General features: G+C 39.7%; 1 protein-coding gene across 3 annotated transcripts in view; it reads right to left on the bottom strand.

Annotated features, from left to right (window-relative positions):
• Nucleotides 1–21939, bottom strand: part of ZMPSTE24 (zinc metallopeptidase STE24) — a 51563-nt gene that overhangs the window by 24233 nt on the left and 5391 nt on the right. For all 3 annotated transcript variants that reach the window (XR_013519961.1, XM_002750653.6, XM_009000968.4), the window contains exons 3-7: nt 14522–14608; nt 13752–13868; nt 12367–12519; nt 9631–9772; nt 623–807 (exon numbers count right to left, since the gene is read on the bottom strand). Coding sequence is in view for 2 of the 3 variants with exons in the window: in XM_002750653.6 (XP_002750699.1) it covers nt 623–807; nt 9631–9772; nt 12367–12519; nt 13752–13868; nt 14522–14608 (684 nt within the window). In the remaining variant the exon portion in view is untranslated. The remainder of the gene's footprint in view (nt 1–622; nt 808–9630; nt 9773–12366; nt 12520–13751; nt 13869–14521; nt 14609–21939) is intronic.

Below are 21939 nucleotides of genomic sequence, written 5' to 3'. Positions count from 1 at the left end.
TAGAGTCTCTTAGGAAAAAAGAACTCACTTTAGCTTTTATTTTTAGACTATAAGCTTAAGAGAAAGGTATTCCTTTTTATTTTTGTGTACCTAGTGCCAAGCAAAGTATCTCAACACAGAGCATACATTTCATAAATGTGTGTTCAACAAATAAAACAGACTAAATTACGTAATGTATCCAAGGATACAAAGCTACTAAATAACAAAACCAGGGTTCAAATCCAAGTGTCTCCATTGCCAAAGCCTATAATTACTGTCTTAATAAAGATAAAAATTAGATGTTTATATTCTCTTTGTCTTGCTTGTGGGAATTCTTTGGTCACAAACATCAGAAATTATATCTATACAAATTCCTGTTTTAAAGATAGCCTATAATCATATGAATTTTCTTATAAGAGCTTCTAATTTTAGTATCTATATTCTATAAAGCTTGCAAGGTAGTTAGCATGTAATAATAGTGGTAATCTCTCCTAAATACCAGAACTTTAAAGGAGCCATAGTTTTTTATTTGATAGTCTCCCTGAATTCGGCACTCACTACATAGAAATTGATGTGATTTTGAGTTGTCACAGGAACTGTGTATAAAAACTACGGTAGAGTCTCTTAGGAAAAAAGAACTCACTTTAACTTTAGCTTTTATTTCTTCACTGTTCCCTTCGTCCTCTTTGCGGGGTTCCATGCCAGAATCCTCCTGGATGTCTTTGTTTAGTACAGAGTACTCTTCTAGTAGAGTGTCAAACAAAACTATTCGCTTGTTCTTGAAGAAGCCATAAAAATAAGCATTGCTGTGGGAAGAGCGTTTAGATCCTAAGGAAAAGACAGTTCAAAGCATGGAATATAATTAAAAGTTTGGGGTCCTCTGGAGAGACTCCTAGAAATTGAATTACTAAAAAGGACATTAACATTTTCAAATTGTTTAATATGTGAAGAAAAACCATACCAACATAATTCACTACCAGCAGTGGAGAGGGTTTTTTGTCAATAAATGTGCTCATCACAGCTTCATAGCAGTAAGTAAATAAGTAAAGCCTAAACCATCCAACATTTATGGAATTATTCAATTATAGTAAAACTAGGAAATAGAATTTTAAGCAGCCAGAAAAAAATTATACTTCTAAAGAATTTTAACAAGAAAAGCTTACCAATATATTATGAAGGATACAAAACTTCACGTATATAAGATTTCATTATTGTCAAAAAAAATGTACATGTATTAGGTTGGTGCAAATGTAATTATGGTTTTTGCATTGTTGAAATTTGCTGTTTGATATTGGAATATATTCTTAAATAAATATGATTATGTTATACATCTTTTTTTTTTTAAGAGAGAGTCTTGCTCTGTCACCAGGCTGGAGTGCAGTGGCGCAATCTCGGCTCACTACCACCTCTACCTCCTGGGTTCAAGCAATTCTCATGCCTCAGCCTCCCAAGTAGCTGGGACTACAGGCACGCACCACCACACCTAATTTTTTATATTTTTAGTAGAGATGAGGTTTCACCATATTGGCCAGGCTGATCTTGAACTCCTGATTTCATGATCTACCCACCTCAGCCTCCTAAAGTGCTGGGATTACAGGTGTGAACCACCATAGCTGGCCCTGTTATACATCATTTTAATGTGCATTTCTTACATTATGCTTTTTGCTAATGACTTATCACTTGCTGTTTATTTTATATTTATTTTAGATAATGGAATTGATGTTAGACAAAAAGCAAATTCGGCTGAGTGGAGTAGCTGATGCCTGTAATCTCAGCACTTTCCAAGGCTGAGGCGAGCAGATCACTTGAAATCAGGAGTTCATAACCAGCCTGGCCAACATGGTGAAACTCTGTCTCTACTAAAAATACAAAGTTAGCCAAGCATGGTGGCACATGCCTTTAATTCCAGCTACATGGGGGGTTGAGGCATGAGAATCGCTTGAACCTGGGAGGCTGAGGTTGCAGTGAGCACAGATGTTACCATTGCACTCCAGACTGGGCAACAGAGGGAGACTGTCTCAAAAAAAAAGCCAATTCAAGCAATTTTCTTATTCGAGTTCAAAATAGGGTGTAAAGCAGCAGAGACAATCCCCAACATTAACAACGCATTTGGCCCAGGAACTGCTAATGAATGTACAGCACTGGTGGTTCAAGAAGTATGCAAAGGAGACGAGAAGCTTGAAGATGAGGAGTGCAGTGGCTGGCTGTCAGAAGTTACAATGACCAATGGAGAGGAATCATCGAAGCTGATCCCCTTACAACTACACAAGACGTTGCCAAAGAACTCAATGTCGACCATTCTAAGGTCGTTTGGCATTTGAAGCAAATTAGAAAGATGAAAAAGCTTGATAAGTGGGTGCCTCATGAGCTGAGTGAAAATTTTTTTAAAAAATCATTGTTTTGAAGTGTCTTTTTTTATTCTACACAACAACAAATCATTTCTCTATCAGATTTTAACGTAGGACGAAAGGTGGATTTTATGCAACAACGGGCAATGACCAGCTCAGTGGCCAGACCCAGAAGCTCCAAAGCACTTCTCCCAAAGCCAAATTTGCACCAAAAAAAAGGTTATGGTCACCATTTGGTAGTCTGCTGCCAGTTTGATCCACTATAGCTTTCTGAATCCCAGCAAAACCATTACATCTGAAAAGTATCCTCAGCAAATCAATGAGATGCACAGAAAACTGCAACATCTGCAACCAGCACTGGTCAACAGAAAGGGCCCAATTCTTCTACAAGACAACACCCGACCGCACATTGCAAAACCAGTGCTTCAAAAGTTGAACAAACTGGGCTACGAAGTTTTGCCTGATCTGCCACATTCACGTGACCTCTTGCCAAGTGACTACCACTTCTTCAAGCACGTCGAAACTTTTTAAAGGGAAAACGTTTCCACAACTAGCTGGATGCAGAAAACGCTTTCCAAGAGTTTGCTGAACTCCAAAGCACAGATTTTTACACTACAGGAATAAACAAACTTATTTCTCGTTGGCAAAAATGTGTTGAAGGTAATGGTTCCTATTTTGATTTATAAAGGTGTGTTTGAGCCTAGTTATAATTATTTAAAATTCATGGTCTGAAACCTCAATTATTTTTGCACCAACCTAATAAATATTAATAGAAAAGCATAAGCCCATGCCTATTAGGAAACATACCAAAGTATTGAAGTTTTCATCACTAAGTTTTAGAATTATGGATTTTTGTTTCCTTTCCCCCCGCCCTAAGACTTTTAAAATAAGCATACCTACTTCTATAATTAAAGCAATTTTTATAAAGACTGGAAGAAGACATACCTTTTTTTTTCGTTTGAGACAGGGTCTCTCTCTGTCACTCAGGCTGCAATACAATGGTATAATCATGGCTCACTGCAGCCTTGACCTCCTGAGCTCAATCAAGCCTCCTGCCTCAGCCTCCTGAGTAGCTAGGACTATAGATACATACCACCATGCCCAGCTAATTTTTTGTAGAGACAGGGTCTTGCTATGTTGCCCAGGCTGATCTCTAACTCCTGGGCTCAAGCAATTCTCCTGCCTTGGCATCCCGAAGTGCTGGGATTACAGGTGTGAGTCACCACAGCCGGGCCATACCTAAATTTTTAATAGTAGCTAACAGTACCTGAACTATGGTTGATTTTTATTTTCTTCTTTATATACTTCTTTGATTTCCAAATGTTCTACAATGTGCAGTGAGTTGAGTGTAGTGACTAACAGCATAGACTTTGGGTTGAAATCTTGGCTTTGCCATGTATCAGCTGTGTAAATTTAGGAAACTTTCTTAATTTCTTTAAACTTTAGTTTCCTGTTTATGAAGTGAGGCTAGTATTTACCTCATTGGCTTAGATTAAGGATTACATGAGATATTCTAAGTGAAGCAATTAGTATGCTGTCTAATCCTGTATATTGCCACTATTATTTATATGCTTTTTTTCAAAAAAGGAATGATAAACATTTATTTCTCTTGAGAATCTGAAGTGTCTCACAGAAAACATGAATTTTCTATCAAATCCTATTTTTAATGAAAAGTAACTGGCAGTATGTTTAGTAGTAAAACTTTGACAAATAGAAGCTGTCATTTATTGCATTATTCTATTTCTTTTTGGTTTGAGGAAGAGCCAAACATGTGGTCCAGTTTTGTCAATAATATAGGACTTTAGGACCTGGAAAGCTGTGTTACCCTTTGAAGTCCATCCTTCTATATCATCTCTATCTTTTCCAAGCTTAAATTTTTTTTTTTTTTTTTTTTGAGGGGAGGGTGGGGAATGGAGTCTTGCTCTGTTGTCCAGGCTGGAGTGCAGTGGCACGATCAGCTCACTGCAGCCTCCGCCTCCCAGGTTCCAGCAATTCTCCTGCCTTAACCTCCTGGGTAGCTGGGTTTACATGCACATGCCCCCATACCAGGCTAATTTTTGTATTTTTAGTAGAGATGGGGTTCACCATGTTGACCAGGCTGGTCTTGAACTCCTGACCTCAGGTGATCCTCTCACCTCAGGCTTCCAAAGTGCTAGGATTACAGGCATGAGCCACCACGCCTGGCACTGATCCTAAATTTTTTAATTAATTTAAAAATATTTCTTAGACTCTATCCGAAGTTATTTATGAAAATAGGCAGATTGGATGCACACAAACAAAAGTAAATTAATGTCTTACTATCTCCCATTGGTCCAGGTATCTCAAAGTGTGGTCCAAGGAATACCTATACCAAAATCACCTAGGGGTGTTTTCAGAAGTAGATACTGAAACACCTACTAAGTAGTACTGGAAACACCTACTAAGTCAGAATCTCTTGGAATGAAGCCCAGAAATGTGTCTTTTAACAAACTCTCAAGGGACTTTTATACTTACTAAACTTTAAGAATCCCTTGGCCAGGGGTGGCTCACACCTGTAATCCCAGCACTTTGGGAAGCCGAGGTGGGCAGATCACAAGGACAACAGACTGAGACCATCCTGGCCACCATGGTGAAAGCCCATCTTTACTAAAAATACAAAAATTAGCTGGGCGTGGTGGTGCACGCCTGTAGTCCCAGCTACTTGGGAGGCTGAGGCAAAAAAATTGCTTGAACCTGGAAGGCGGAGGTTGTCGTGATTCAAGATTGCACCACTGCACTCCAGCCTGGCGACAGAGCGAGACTCCATCTCAAAAAAAAAAAGAATCCCCATCCTCTAACATAAGCTTTTTATATCACTGTGTCTGGCATGCAGGATACAGTCATGTACCGCATAACAACATTTCAGTCAACAAACGACATATAGGACAGTGGTCCCACAAAATTATAATGAAGGTAAAAAATTCCTGACATCATAGCCACTGTAATGTTGTAGCACAGCACATTATCTTTTCTATGTTTAGATACACAAATGCTTATCATCATGTTATAATTGCCTATTCAGTACAGTAATATGGCTTGTAGTCTAGAAGCAAGAGGCTATACCATACAACCTATGTGTGCAGTAGGTAATACCGTCTAGGTTTGTACGAGTATATTCCACGGTGTTTGCATGACAATGAAAAGCCTAATGATGCATTTCTCAGAACATATTCGCATCGTTAAGTGATGCATGACTGTATATTCAATTATGCTTATTTACTGAATGGATTAATCATAGCACTTGAGGTATGAAGTAACATTATTTGAGAATTCCAAAAATCAAAACATTCTACAAAAATGTAATGCATTGTCATTTTTTGTTTAGAATGCCTCCTCGTAATCAACCTGTTAGCACCATTTAACGTCGTTGACCACCTTCTCCTTAAAACACAATATTCTCCTGGCTTTTGAGACACCAGTTTCTCCTGGTTTTCTTCTACCTCAAGGGCCTCTCCTCCTTAGCCTCCTTCCTGGCTGTTTCTCTGCTGACTCTGACTCTGGCCCTCTTCTCTTCTCTAAGAGCCCTCATCGATGGCATTAAACATCATCTATGTGCCAGATATTTCCAAATCTGTATTTTTAGAGCTGATCTCCCCCTAAAACTCCAGACTCATACATACAGCTACCTATTTGACATCTCCACAGAGATGTCTAGAGACATATTTGTTGTTCGTATTCTTGTGTATGGTCTTTTTTCCTGTCTAATATTAGAATTTCCTTTCAGAGTTTAGAAAGTATCATATCACATGAGAAGCTGCTTGTCATTTGAGAAATCTAAAATGCCAGGTATTTGTTTTCTCAACACTCCGAAGAGCTAGCCCCATGCCTTGGCTTAGTCAATCAGATGCACCCATGGGGGACTCTGAATAGCTAGCTAATTACACACACACACACACACACACACACACACACACACACACACACAGCAGTGAGGAATTAATTCTGCAGGTGCTAGTGGCTAAATCCAGTATTCTGAGGTAGCCACAGCAGTGTCCTCACCAGACAGGTTCTGCAGTATGATTATAAGTTCCTAACCTTCCTATGTAACGGCCCATGAGCTTGGTAAACTTAACTTTCCTGTATATTATGTAAGAGAGCATATATTCTTTTTTTTTTTTGAGACAGGGTCTCACTCTCTTGCCCAGGCTGGAGTGCAGTGGCGCAATCTTGGCTTACTGAAACCTCCACCTCTTGGGTTCAAGTGATCCTCCTGCCTTAGCCTCCCTAATAGCTGGGACCAAGGTGCATGCCACCATGCTCAGCTAATTTTTGTATTTTTAGTAGAGACAGGGTTTTATCATGCTGGCCAGGCTGGTCTTAAACTCTTGAGCTTAGGTAATCCACCTGCCTTAGCCTCCCAAATTGCTAGGATTACAGACATGAGCCACTGCTCCCAGCCAAATATTGTTTCAATAAGCAGTTTTTCTGCTTAAATCAGCCATAGTTGGTTTCTATTGCTTGTAGAACTCTGACTAATATGTAATATAGCCATTAGAAGTCTTAATTACTCTTCTCCCAGTTTTTCCCTTCTCAGTAAACTACCATTTATCCAACTGCTCAGGTCAAAAGTCCTAGGCAATTATCTTTGATGTCACTCTTTCCCTTATTCCCCCAATGCAATCAGTTAGAAAATTCAATAAACCCTAAAACTTGTCCCAAATGTATCCACTACTCTCCAATAATTACTACTATCCTAGTCTAAGCTATTGTGTCCTACCTAGACTCTTGCCTCTCCCTACAATATATTCTCCATACAGCAGCCCAGGATATTTAAAAAATACAAAGGAGACTATGTCACCACCTTCCTGCCTAAGCCTTCAATGGCTCTTCCCACTGAACTTAAAATCCAAACTCCTTACCCTGATTTAATAAAGGCCTGTGTGGTCTGATTCTTGCTTTTGTCTCAGATTTCCTCTCCTGATAGTCTCCTGCTATGGTGCAGCCACACTGGACTTCTTCACAGTCCTTGAACATTTTCCCAATGACCATGGGTAGCTCCTCCCTTTAGGTCTCAGCTTAATATTCATTTGTTCAGAGAGGTCTTTTCTGATGACCCAATCTACAGTATCAACTCATCAGACCAAACTAGTTTAATTCTCTGCACAGCACTTGCTATCTAATAATATTTTGAGGGCAAAATTGTTGGCTTTTTACTACAATCTCCCTACCAATTTACAAATCTGTAATATGTGTTGTTATTGTTATATCAGCAACAATATTCATTCAAAATATTTTTGAGGATTGTTACTATTGTTAACAACAATAAAAACATACATTATAGATGAGTAAACTGCCGTTTAGCAAAGCTAAGTTGCCCAAAGTCACACAAGTAGGTTGTCTCAAATGCCTGACCTCCCACCTCAGCCTCCCCAGTAGATGGGATTACAGGCTGGAGCCACCAAGCCCAGCACTGGTAATCTGTGATAGTGCTATGATTCAAACCCAAGCCTTTTGACCCTGAAGCCTGACCTCTGAAATGCTGTCCCCAATCTACTCAAATCTTGACTTCCCATAAACACCCAGCTCAGGTCATAAAGCCTTCCCTAACTATTTCATCTAAAATGAAACAGCTCTCACTTTGGATGTTGTAGGGAAAAAAAAAAGAAAGAAAATAGCACCAATGATATGTTTTCACATATTCTATTGATTACCTCTACTGTCATAGCATTAGCTATTATTTCACATTATCTGATTATAACTTAAGTGATCAGCAACTCAGGTTGCCCCTTCAGTAAAAGCCACTTAGAGACTATTCTATTGTATAGATTAGTGATTAAATTTTTAGTTTAATATTACCTAAAAAAAAAAGTAGCTATTTCAGAGGCTAAAGAAGTATGAACTGGCTTATTACCACCATTTCCCCACAGACTTTTAAGTTACTCCAACTGTGCCTTTAATTGGGCTATATATCCTCAGAAGTCACTAAATGTCTGACATTTCTATGTTCTTCTAGTTGCTATTAATTCATTCTTTTCAGTTGTGACCATCTCTGTTCTCCCCTAACCCTGTGACTGCTTCTCAGTTTCTATTCCTTTATCTAACGCAGCTGCATCTCACTGGTGATATTTCAGTTTAGAGCAGGGATCAGCAAACTGTAGCTCACAGGGCAAATCCAATCTGCCATTTATTTTTATAAAGTTTTATTGGCATGCAGCCTCACTCATTTGTTTAGTATTATCTATGGCTGCTTTTGCACTATAACAGTAGGTATTGAATAGTTGCAACAGAGAACATGTGGCCCACAAAGCCTCAAATATTTACTATCTAGCCCTTTACATTTGTGAAACCATAGTTTAGAGGAAACACAACTGAAACCCAGAAGGGTGAAGTGACTTGTCCAAGATCCCATAACTGGTAAATGGCAGGGGGAGAACTATTACATTCATTTATATAGACTTTATAAATTCTGAAAGTCATGGAACCTTACAGCAGTTTCTCTCTACATCTCCGTAGGCTTCTTTGAGACTTTAGTAGTCTGCAGTACTCGATGGTACTGTAGTCTCTGGTAATCTGCAAGTGAGTCCTCAAGACACTGGATATTTTGTTGGAGGAGACAAGGCCAAGAACATTGACTTTAAGAGCCTCCCAACTAATACTATACAGAATCTGACTATGGAAGAATCCAACTTAATTACCTAAAAGGACCAGATAACAGAAGTGAGTAAATCAGTCTAAAATATAACATAATATAACAGAGAGTGAAAAAGCCTTGGCCAAAAACTCAATACTGTAAAACCAAACAAACATAGCTGCAGACAAGAGCAGGATTTGGCATCAAGCAACCAATTTCTATCCCTGGCCTATGTTATCAATTTCTGTAAATCTTAAAAAGCCAAAAGGGAGGCTGGGCACAGTGGCTCATGCCTGTAATCCCAGCACTTTGGGAGGCTGAGGCGGGCACATCACCTAAAGCCAGGAGTTCAAGACCAGCCTGGCCAACATGGTGACACACTTGTCTCTACTAAAAATACAAAAATTAGCCAGGTATGGTTGGCAGATGCCTGTAATCCCAGCTACTAGGAAAGCTGAGGCAGGAGAATAGCTTGAACCCAGGAGGCAGAGGATGCAGTGGACTGAGATTGTGCCATTGCACTCCAGCCTGGGGGACAGGAACGAGACTTTGTCTCAAAACACAAACCAAAAGGTAAACTTCTAGTCTTCAAATAACACATTTTAAAAAGAAAAAAACAAAAACTGATTTGTTCTTTGATTAAAGTTTTAAGAATAAAGTATCAAATAAAACAAACCACTTGAATAAAACCTTCTTATCCCCAGGTAGCCTTACCTTCCACAACATACACCTTAGTCAAAGGAAAGTCAATACTCTTTGCCATTACTTCAATTTCTTCTTTAAGCTTTCCCTCAGGCAGAGGTGTGAATTTGTCAAATAAAGGGGCAATATAATCGGCATAGATTGTGACAAGAACCTGAAAAGTAAATGTCAGAACAACATATGAACATTCTTTTTTTTTTTTTGAGACGGAGTTTCGCTCTTGTTACCCAGGCTGGAGTGCAATGGCGCGATCTCGGCTCACCGCAACCTCCACCTCCTGGGTTCAGGCAATTCTCCTGCCTCAGCCTCCTGAGTAGCTGGGATTACAGGTATATGCCACCGTGCCCAACTAATTTTTTGCATTTTTAGTAGAGATGGGGTTTCACCATGTTGACCAGGATGGTCTCGATCTGTTAACCTCGTGATCCACCCGCCTCGGCCTCCCAAAGTGCTGGGATTACAGGCTTGAGCCACCGCGCCCGGCCCATATGAACATTCTTAAAGAAAAACTATTTTTTATTATACAGATTAAATTATATTAAAACAATTATGTTAACCTCAAACTTAAGAACAAGGAACTCACTTGCTCTGGTATTCCCAGGCCCAAACAGTACCAGATAGTAAGAGCACAGTATCTGTCTAATGAATTAAATTGAAATGAGTAGTCTGAAAAAAGAGTAAACCTATGACTTTTGTTTTAGAGGATAATGCTACTAACAGTGATTAAGATTTTTAGGTGGTAATACACAGTGCTTTTAGAACTGCCTTGGGTATTTCTGATGCTTCATGAGCCAATCATAACACGCAGTTCTGCCTTTTAGCATAACCACAATAGACCTGAAGTCTTTCCTAAAAAAGATTTAGTAGAACTTGACTGTGTGCTGTTACTTGGTTGGCTTGTCAGCTTAATTACCTGTAGTTCATAATTGTACACTGTCATTGAAATAGCACTTCCTTAAGCGTTTTTAGAGCATTTCCTCTGCTCTTTTTCCTTTTCCTTTAATTTGCCATACAGTAGATACCTGTAAATCCAACTAGCACCCATTTTCTAATCTTGATCCCATCAGTGGAAAATGAAACAATGAGCATTATGTAATTCAGATTAAAATAAACCTCAGGTTGGGCGTGGTGTCACACACCTATAGTCCCAGCTACTCAGGAAGCTGAGGCAGATAGACTGCTTGAGCCCAGGAGTTTAAGGCTGCAGCACACTATGATCATGCCTATGAAATAGCTACTGTACTATTTCCCAGGCATGTTTCATAGCCTGGGAAACATAGGGAGGCTCTATCTCTAAAAAAATAAAATAAAATAAATATCATCAGTGGAGTTGAAGAGCTGATAGATAATTTCTGGGGCATTGAACAGACCATTTTGGTTTTTTTCATTTGGGATTTTAAAAAATTATTATTTAAAGGGCCAGGCGCAGTGGCTCACACCTGTAATCCCAGCACTTTGGGAGGCTGAGGCAGGCGGATCACGAAGTCAGAAGATTGAGACCATCCTGGCTAACATGGTGAAACCTCATCTCCATTAAAAATAAAAAAAAAATTAGCAGGGCATGGTGACACGAGCCTGTAGTCCCAGCTACTCAGGAGGCTGAGGCAGGATAATCACTTGAACCCAGGAGGGGGAGGTTGCAATGAGCCAAGATCGAGCCACCGCACTCCAGCCTGGAGACAGAGTGAGACTCCGTCATACACAAAACAATTATTATTATTTGTAGTGAGAGATTCTCACTAGTTACCCAGGCTGGTCTTAAACTCTTGGGCTTAAGCAATCTTCCCACCTCAGCTTCCCAAAGTGCCAGGATTATAGGCATAATTTAATTTTAGCTGACAAGCCAACTAAGAAACAGCACACAGTCAAGTTCTACTAATTCTTTTTTAGGAAAGACTTCATGTCTATTGTGATTACACTAAAAGGCAGAACTGTGTGCTATGATTGGCTCATGAAGCAACAGAAATCCCCAAGACAGTTCTAAAAGGACTATGTATTACCACCTAGAGATCTTAATCACTGTGCCTGGCCCTGAACAGACCATTCTGACTGTACTGTAGTGTTTGTGTTGTGAAGCACTTTAGAACACGGGAAAGAGAAGAGGAATAGAAGATGTGAGGAATGGAAAATCATGGAGGAAAAAGTGAGAGGGAAAAGGAAAGGAGAAGGAAGAGAGAGAGGAATAGGTGGCAGCTGGGGAGACGGAGACACGGGAGTAGGAAAGGAAGAAGAATGGGTAAAGATAGACCAGGAAGGGGACGTACTCGGGGCAGAGAAGGGAGAGAGTGTTAAGGGGGAAGGGAAAGGCAGCAGAAGGGAAGCAGAAGAAAGCCAGTTAAGTGTTTGCTTTCTTTCTCTTGTCCCTCTTAAATTTCATTTCTCTTCAAAATAGCCATGAATTTTAGACAGTGGAGGTCAGTCAACAGTTGTTAAATTATCACACTTAGTCATTTTGGTGTCAACTCACAAACGCACAACCCAAAATTGCCTGACAACTGAATCATTAAAAGTGACTAACAACTAGTTTCTATGACCTGTAAGAGTTAGCATAAGGAGAAGAAAATTTATGGTCAGCCAACACTCCTGTTTCTATAATCAAAAGCAGAAACCATGGGGGAAATGTATATGAGCACCTATTTATATTTCAGCTGCTTCTTAAGAACTGTTTACATGCCAATGAAGATTAAATTATAGTAATCTCACCAAGGAACTTTTTAAAAAAGAAAATGAAATAAAGACTTTACTCACCAGAGACACAACTAATGTGAACAGCCATGCATAAATAAAAAAGTAGTCACCCCCAATTTTAATAATGTAAAGTAGAAGTGAAGACACAGGCAACAAAATACACTGAGTCACAACAAATTTCTTGATTGCATCTTTCATGAAGAACCCCAAAGTCTGCAAAAAGAAAATATTACCACAAGAAACTGAGAAACTGGTTTTGCTTTTAAAATAATAGATAAGTAAATACAAAGCATACATCATTTTTTATTTTTTATTTTTAGACAGAGTCTTGCTCTGTGGCCAGGCTGGAGTGCAGTACCATCTCAGCTCACTGCAATCTCCACCTCCCGAGTTCAAGTGATTCTCCCACCTCAGCCTCCTGAGTAGCTGGGACTACAGGTACACACTACCACACCCAGCTAATTTTTGTTTTATTAGTAGAGATGGGGTTTTGCTGGGATGGTCTCAATCTCCTGACCTCAAGTGATCTGCCCACCTCAGCCTACCAAAGTGCTGGGATTACAGATGTCTCAAAAAAAAAGGCAATGACAAATGTATTGCATTTTACAGTATAAAATTCATTTAAACATTATTAGCCGAGGATGAGTGCAGCAGCTCACAACTGTAATCCCAGCACTTTGGGAGGCCTAGATGGGAGGATTGCTTCAGCCCAGTAGTTCCAGACCAGCCTGGGCAAATAGTGAGACCCTGGCACTACTAAAAAAAAAAAAAATTAACACAGTATAGGATAATGCATCTATAGTCCCAGATACTAGGGAGGCTGAGGCAGGAAGATCGCTTGAGTCTGGAAGGTTGTGGTTACAGTGAGCCACGATCCTACCATTGCACTCCAGACTCAGTGAAAGAACGAGACCCTGTCGCAAAAAAACAAATGATGATTAGTGGCTGAAAAACAATAGACATTAGTGCTAAAAGAGTTTATAACATTAATTTCTCTCTCTCTCTTTTTTTTTAGAGGCAGGGTCTAGTTCTGTTGCCCAGGTTGGAGTACAGTGGCACAATGATGGCTCACTGTAGCCTCAACCTCCTGGGCTCAAGCAATTCTCCTGCTTCTTCCTTCCAAGTAGCTGGGACTACAGGTGCACACCACAACTGGCTAACTTTGAGAACAGTTTCATAGAGATGAAGTCTCACTATATTGCCCAAGCTGGTCTTGAACTCCTGAGCTCAAGTGATCCTGCCTTAGCCTCCCAAAGTGTTGGGATTACAGGTGTGAGCCACTGTACCCAGTCAAGACTTTCAACTATGATCTTTACCATATCTGTAGTTCTTTTTGTCAATTCATACTCTGAAATAGTAAATTATGTTTAAATTATTAACAATACAGGATAAAAGCACAGAAGTTTTTCATATTTAAAAGAGAACATTTGTATCCTTTATTATACCTGTTGATTGAAACCATGTTTTTCTTCTATCACAAAAGTATTGTAAAGACTCCAGGGCAAACCAGTCAATGCACTGAAAAGTGTAGCCAACAGCAGAAACACCAGGGACTGAGTGATCTAAGCAAAAAAAAAAAAATCCAGTTTTTATGAACTACTAGCAAACAAATCAACAGGTATTTGCTGAGCACTTACTTACTATATCCCAAGTTATAGTATTATAGTAACCGTACTAAGTTATAACTATACCAAGTTATATTAATATAGTAATTATGGGATATAGTAAGTTACTATGTGGGATATATATAGTAAACTTACTATATCCCACAGTTACTATATTACTCACTATGCTTGAGTCTATGCATAAAACAAGGTCTGAAACATCATCACTGCCTTCAAAAAAGGTTACTTTTGAGAGAAGTAAAAGAGAAACAAAACAATTCCTTTTTTATTACACAGGCACTATATGAAAGGTACCTTAAATCATATAGACAAATCCCTAAGACAGAAAGAGCCCAGATTCTTCACCTGATAATTAAAAATATTCACACTGGACTATACGTGATTGAGAAATAAACCATTGCAAATAAGCTCCTGAATTTCTGGGATTTGTTATAGTAACTAGTGTTATGCCAATACAGCATGGGCAACCAAGGACTATGCAGACAGAGAAACAAATCTAACAACGGCAGAAGCCAAAAAATTAACTTTAGTATAAAGCCTGCCAAGCCAAAAGAAATACCATAACAAGTATTTGCTAATAAATCATATACCTCATATTCTGGTCCAAAGCCAGCATAACCGCAGAACCGTCCAGAAAGTCTCCAGAGATAAGGTATTCCTCCAAAGAGAAGAATAAGCTATAAAACAAAGCATATTTTGATCACATTTGAACATTATTAGAAACTATCATATGAGAGAGCACGGTATTAAAAAAAGAAAGGACAAAATAATCATCCTTCTATTAAAACAACAAAAAAAAGAGGCCAGTATGGTGGCTCATGCCTATAATCTTAGCAGTTTGGGAGACTGAGGCAGGAGGATCATCTGAGGCTAGGAATTCAAGACCAGCCCAGCTACTTGAGGGGTTGAGGTGAGAGGATTGCCTGAGCCCAGGAGGTCAAGCTGCAGTGAGCCGTGATTGTGCCACTGCACTCCAGTAAGGGAATAAAGCGAGACCCTGTCTCAAATAAAATAAGATAACAAAATAAAATAATTTTTTGAAAAATAGACCTATTTCACATTTAGCATAAATTACGCATTTAGATGAGTACAAACCATTGAGATACTAAATTTAGGCGGTTAAAATAACACTATATATGGATGAATTGTATGGTATGTGAATTGTGTGGTAGATAAATTACCTCAATAAAGCTGTTCTAAAACAAAAAAAAACAAACACTTTTGTCAAGAGTCCACAACAAAATCAGAAACTAAACTTAGAAAGGTTAAACAGGGTCGGGCGTGGTGGCTCACACCTGTAATCCCAGCACTTTAGGAGGCCAAGGTGGGCTAATCACAAGGTCAGGAGTTCAAGACCAGCCTGGCCACTATGGTGAAACCCTGTCTCTACTAAAAACACAAAAATTAGCCAGGTGAGGTGGCGTGTGCCTGTAGTACCAGCTACTCGGGAGGCTAAAGCAGGAGAATCACTTGAAACTGGAAGGCGGAGGTTGCAGTGAGCCGAGATCATACCACTGCACTCCACCCTGGATAACAGAGTGAGACTCCATCTAAAAAAAAAAAAGAAAAGTGAAAGAGCCAGTGTGGCAGCATATGCTTGTAATCTCAGCACTTAGGGAGGCCAAGGCAGGCAGATTGCCTGTGCTCAGGAATTTGAGACCAGCCCGGACACAAGGTGAAACCCTGTCTCTATAAGAAATACAAAAATTAGTTGGTTATAGTGGCACAATCCTGTGGTCCCAGCAACTCTGAGGAGCTGAGGCAGGAGGATCACTTGAGCCTGGGAGGTTGAAGCTGCAGTGAGCCATGATCATACCTGCACTCCAGCCTGGGTGACAGAATGAGCCACTGTTTCAAAAAAAAAAAAAAAACTTGTTAAAAATCCAACAGCTAATGAGTGATAGAAGAGGAATTTGAACCACATTAATATGGCTCCGTAATTGTCTTTTCTGTGAAATGAAACAGTCCTCTTCTATCAGGACAAATCATAGAAGTAGCGAGTCATGTCCATTTACTAAGTTAGGGAACAGAATGGGATTATTTGTGTCTTTGCTGGGTCAGGAAAAGGTGAGGTAGGGGACCAGGGTTTCACAGGAGTGGGCTCTTCCTTAGCACCACCCTCTGTCTTGGTCTTGGGCAGATAGAGTGAACACAGACATTTGCCAAATAACCAGGACATGAGGAACTAGGAAGTGGCTCAAAATTTGAAAAGAATGCATACTTATGAAATTCTACTGCCCAAAACAGATACAAGTTTGTGGAATTCATTTTGTCAAGCGGAATCAATTTATTTTTTCTCTCTATAGGATATGAGCTTAGGAACACAATGATCACATTCCTTGACTTGAAGCACAATATTCCCATTGGTTCAGACATAGTTTGAAGCACAATATTCCCATTGGTTCAAACCCCTCAGGGTTTGAGAGGTTAGGTACTATAATATTTCATGTGTATCTTCCCAATCTAATTCCCATTTTCATATATGTATCTACAAATAATATAGGGATTTATGTATGTATGCTTTTAAAGAATGTATATAAATGACTTCATATTGTATCAGTCTGCAATTTGCTTTTTTTTGTTGTTGTTGAGACAGTCTCACTCTGTCACCCAGGCTGGAGTAAAGTGATTCGATCTCAGCTCACCGCAACCTCTGCCTCCCAGGTTCAAAAGATTCTCCTGCCTCAGCCTCCTGAGTAGCTGGGACCATAGGCACCCACCACCACACCTGGCCAATTTTGTATTTCTAAGTAGAAACAGTGTTTCACCATGTTGACTAGGATGGTCTTGATCTCCTGACCTTGTGATCCACCCGCCTTGGACTCCCAAAGTGCTGGGTGAGCCATCATTTTTTTTCTTTGTGATACAGTCTCACTCTGTTGCCCAGGATGGACTGCAGTGACGCAATCTCAGCTCACTGCAACCTCCACCTCCCAGATTGAAGCGATTCTTCTGACTCAGCCTCCTAAGTAACTGGGAATACAGGTGAGTGCTATCATGCCCAGCTAATTTTATTTTGTTGTTATATTTTTAGTAGAGATGGGGTTTCGTCATGTTGGCCAGGCTGGTCTCGAACTCCTGACCTCAGGCGATCCACCTGCCTTGGCCTCCCAAATTGCTGGGATAACAGGCATGAGCCACCGTGCCCGGCCTGTTATTTATACTCTACATTTTCTTAGATCCATTCATGGTAGACTTCATTTGGTATTATCAGCATATTTCCTAAAGTGTTTATAACAAACTATACCCCAATCAGCAGTACTCTAGTGTTTCTGTTTTCCCACAATCTCACCCACACTTTATACTATCCAACTTTTAGACTGTTACCAGTATATTGGATTGGTTTAATATCATGAGTGTCAAATATGGTCTCGGGTCAGCAACAACAGCATCTGGGAATTTCTTAGAAATGCAAAGTCTCAGGCCCTATCCCAGATGTACCAAATCAGAAGCTGGAAGTGGGGCCCAGCAGTTTCTAGGTTGATGTATGCTAAAGTTTGAAAATCATTGCTTTAATAATTTTTTTTTTTTTAAGAGAAGGAGTCTCATTCTATCACCCAGGATGAAGTGCAGTGGAATGACCATAGCTCACTGTATTTTTGAACTCCTGGGTTCAAAGGATCTTCATACATCAGCCTCCCAAGGAGCTAAGATGACAGCAGGTGTGCACCACCATACTTGGCTAATTTAAATTTTTTGTACAGATGGGGTCTCTGGTCTCAAACAATTCTCTCACTGTGGCCTCCCAAAGGGCTGCATTCGGCCCCAGTAAATTGCTTTTCAAAAGGCTCCCCTAACATTACCTCTAAGAGCTGTTTCCACTTTTCTACAACTAACTCAGACATAAACCTTGTTTTCCCAAAAGACATGCTTTGGTACCACTGTCTGACATATGCTCCAGTTGTTGATCTAATTGACCTGGGATGGTATTTCTTTTTGTTTTTTGAGACAGAGTCTCACACTGTCGCCTGGGCTGGAGTGCAGTGGCATGATCTCGGCTCACTGCAACCTCCACCTCCCAGGTTTAAGTGATTCTCCTGCCTTGGCCTCCCAAGCAGCTGGGATAACAGGCACCCGCCACCACTCCCAGCTAATTTTTTGTATTTTTAGTAGAGACAAGGTTTCACTACGTTGGCCAAGCTAGTCTTGAATGCCTGACCTCATAATCCAACCGTCTTGGCCTCCCAAAGTGCTGAGATTATAGGCATATAAGCCACCATGTCCAGCCAGGATGGTATTTCAGCCGAATCCTAACACTAATAAATAATGTAGAATTAAGGATTTATAATACTTTTAGCGAAAGGTCAGAACAATTATTATTAAAAGTCCAGTGTTTAAATAAGCGTCAAGGGTAGTTTTAATATGAATTTTAAATAATCTATACATGTATTTGAAAATTGATACTTCAAACAGTGTTTAGTTTCTTTTGGGGACCAAAAAACAAAGCATGGTGAACTATACAATTTCTCCATGTTGACAATTTCACCAAGCATGCTCCCAGGGTTGTTCTATGGCAAAATTATTAATCCCAGAAAAAATAATTCTAGTGCTTTGACATACATTATTTCACGACATTCTTTTTTTTTTTTTTTTTTTTTTTTTGAGACAGGATCTCACTCTGCCACCAGGCTGGGGTGCAGTGGTGCCATCACAGCTCACTGCAGCCTTGATCTCCTCAGCTCAAGCAACCCTCCCACCTCAGTGTCTCAAGCAGCTGGGACTGCAGATGTGCATCACCACACTTGGCTAATTTTCTAAAAACTTTTTTCCAGAGATGGGGTATCACTATGTTTGCCAGGCTGGTCTCAAACTCCTGGGCTTAAGTGATCCTCCCACCTGAGCTTCTCAAAGTGCTGTGATTACAGGCTTGAGTCACTGTGCCTGGCTTCACTACTACAGTCTTGAAAAACAGGAAGGGCAAAGGGTATAATCATTTCTATTTAATAAACGAGGCAACTGAAACTCTAACTGAGAGGTCACTCTGAGAGGTTAAAGTAACTTGGCCGAAGAAACCCAATGACTAAGTATTTCCTATGTATTGAGCTTCATTTACATTACCTCACTCAGTCCCTGCCACAAACCATACAAGGTATGACTTAATATGCATCCCCTTCTCATTTTATTTTTATTTATTTTTGAGATGGAGTCTCACTCTGTCATCCAGGCTGGAGTGCAGTGATGCAATGTCAGCTCACTGAAGCTTCCGCTGCCTGGATTCAAGTGATTCTCGTGTCTCAGCCTCCTGAGTAGCTGGGATTACAGGCTTGTGCCAACACACACGGCTAATTTTTGTATTTTTAGTAGAGATGGGGTTTCAACATGTTGGTCAGGCTGGTCTCAAACTCCTGACCTCAGGTGATCTGCCCACCTGGCCTATCAAAAGTGCTGGGAATACAGGTGTGAGCCACTGCGCCTGGTCCACGTCTCATTTTAAAGATGAGAAAACTTAGGCTCAAGAAGGTGAAAATGCTCACATAGAAACATGCAAAAATTAGAGACGCAACAATTTAAACTTTTCAACTCTGCCCTACTCTGCTCCCCAGCCATTCCATTTCTTCAGTGGGCCCTTCACAAACAACTGTGAGATATTAGAGAAAGTGTCTCAGATAGGATGGACATTTTCTGTCCGGGTGTACTGTCATATTTGTGTGAACAGTGGCAATCATATCTGGACACACAAGGACCCTGTTTAGGTTCCCTCAGATAGAAAATACCACGGCAACAACAACAACAACAACAAAAAGTCAATGCTTACCTTTTCACTTGATATCTGTGACCAAAACATACAAACCTATTCATTTTAATCAACACAAAACAGAAATTAATGAACTTGTTTCCAAACAAAACAAGTTTTCAAAGTTACCCAAAATGTTTTTCGTGCAAAGGGTAAATGCAGCCACAAAATCCCAGAGATAAATTTAGCACGTTCATGTTGCAGGCTTTAGAATTTTAAGAATGGTTTTTACAATGTGATTTTAAAGACTCAGAAGAATAGAGTTTGAAACCCAGCTGTCTCACATATTAGCATGTCCCTTGGCCATTAAACATGGAAGCCCTTTAATTTATCCAAGCCTTTGCTTCCTCCTCCATAAAAAGGCAATAATAATGCCTATCCTTTCTACTTCATTGTTGTAAACATCAAACAATAAATATAAGAACTATGTATGAAGTGAAAATCATGACTATTAACTATTACCGTTCCCAACCTTAGCCCATCAGTACTGCTTCCAGTTTGAGCCACAGTACATTACAAAACTCTCACTTTATATACGTATTCTCCCCATTTCTGTCATCTCCTAGAACCAACAGCCATGTCTATGATCACCAACTATAATTACCCAGCTATTGACTATCGTTCCTAGCACTATTTTCCAGGGACAACCAAGGAGACTGAAAATGCTTTTCCCATCATTTTACTATGGCCCTGTAGGAGGAAAGTCAAAGAACTTCCAAGAAACAAACATCAGAAAAAGCACAGAGTCTACCTCATCTATTTGCCTTGTCATTATTAAACCGAGAATTCAGACCTTTGAGAGATGAAGAAAATATGGGAGCTATTAATCAGTATAGAACAAGAACTCTGAGTATTACTTCTTTAGGCAGTGTTGTAAGCTGTTCAACAATTCCCCAGGGCCGGGTTGGGGCTGGGAAAAGTGGCTCACTTCTGTAATCCCAACACTATGGAGGTCAAGATGGGTGGATCACAACGTCAAGATATCGAGACCATCCTGGCCAACATGGTGAAACCTCATCTCTACCTATAATACCAGTTACTTGGAAGGCTGAGGCAGGAGAACTGCTTGAACCTAGGAGGCAGAGGTTGCAGTGAGCTGAGATGGTGCCACTGCACTCCAACCTGGTGACAGAATGAGATTCCATCTCAAAAAGAAAAAAATTCCTCTGGAACTGGTGAAACAGAAGGTGAAATGTCAGTTGCAAAACTCAGCTATCAGACATTGATTACAGAAAGGAGAACCAAATATATTAACCAAGCAATGGGGGGAAAACATGCAAAATATTAAATCAAGTTTGGAAGCAGCTAGCTCTTGGGGAGAATATATTTAAGATCTTGGATATGCTTAATGTATTTTTTTTAAAGTTACTATAATTCTTTTTTGAGCTCCCATTATTTTTGGACCAAGGCCCTCATATAAATAGATAAGTAAACTCTCTTGCATCTATTAAAAAAAATAGTGTCTAAATTAACCACCTCTACTTCCACCTGTCTCTGAAGGATGATTCTGTACTTGTGACCTGTCTCTAACAGAAGAAATGCTCAGATAAATTAACTAAAGTCAAGTCAATATTGAAAAGATTACTTAATAGCAATAGCTGTGTATCCTCAAAGCCAATGAGATTTTGTTTTCCAAATCATTTATTAATTTTTCTAAATACCAAAATTTAACTCTTCTAGAAGCATTGCCATTTTCCATCACCTTGAAGAAATAAGCTCAGTTTCTAATAATTTGGATCTAACCACATTAGTCTTACTATTCCATACTTGTCAAGAAAAATTTTGTGATGAGCTAGACAATTCTGCCATAATTTAACACAGCTACATAAAGCCAGTTTCTTTAACTCATGAAACAATAATGGTAGCTGATCATATTTCTTTTAAATTTAGGAATCTTTCTCTTAGTGGTACTCGTGGATCTAAAAGTTCTAGAGAAATGATGATGATTATGATGATCAGGATGATAAAAATAATAATAGTGGCAGGGCACAGTGGCTCATGACTATAATCCCAGCATTTTGGGAGGTCAAGGCAAGAGGATTGTTTGAGCCCAGGAGTTTGAGACCAGCCTGGGGAACACAGGGAGACCTTGTTTCTACATTTTCAAAAAGGGGGCCAGAAGAGGTGGCTCATGCCTATAATCCCAGCACCTTGGGAGGCTGAAGCAAGAGGACTGCTTGAGCCCAGGACTCTGACACAAACCTTGTCTCTATTAAAAAAAAAAAAAAAAAAAATTAGCTGGGTGTTGATGATGTATGCCTGTGGTCCCAGCTA

Source organism: Callithrix jacchus, chromosome 7, assembly GCF_049354715.1.
Source record: "Callithrix jacchus isolate 240 chromosome 7, calJac240_pri, whole genome shotgun sequence".
In the NCBI taxonomy this organism is placed as follows: domain Eukaryota; kingdom Metazoa; phylum Chordata; class Mammalia; order Primates; family Cebidae; genus Callithrix; species Callithrix jacchus.
This window is presented reverse-complemented; position numbering and strand designations above follow the sequence as displayed.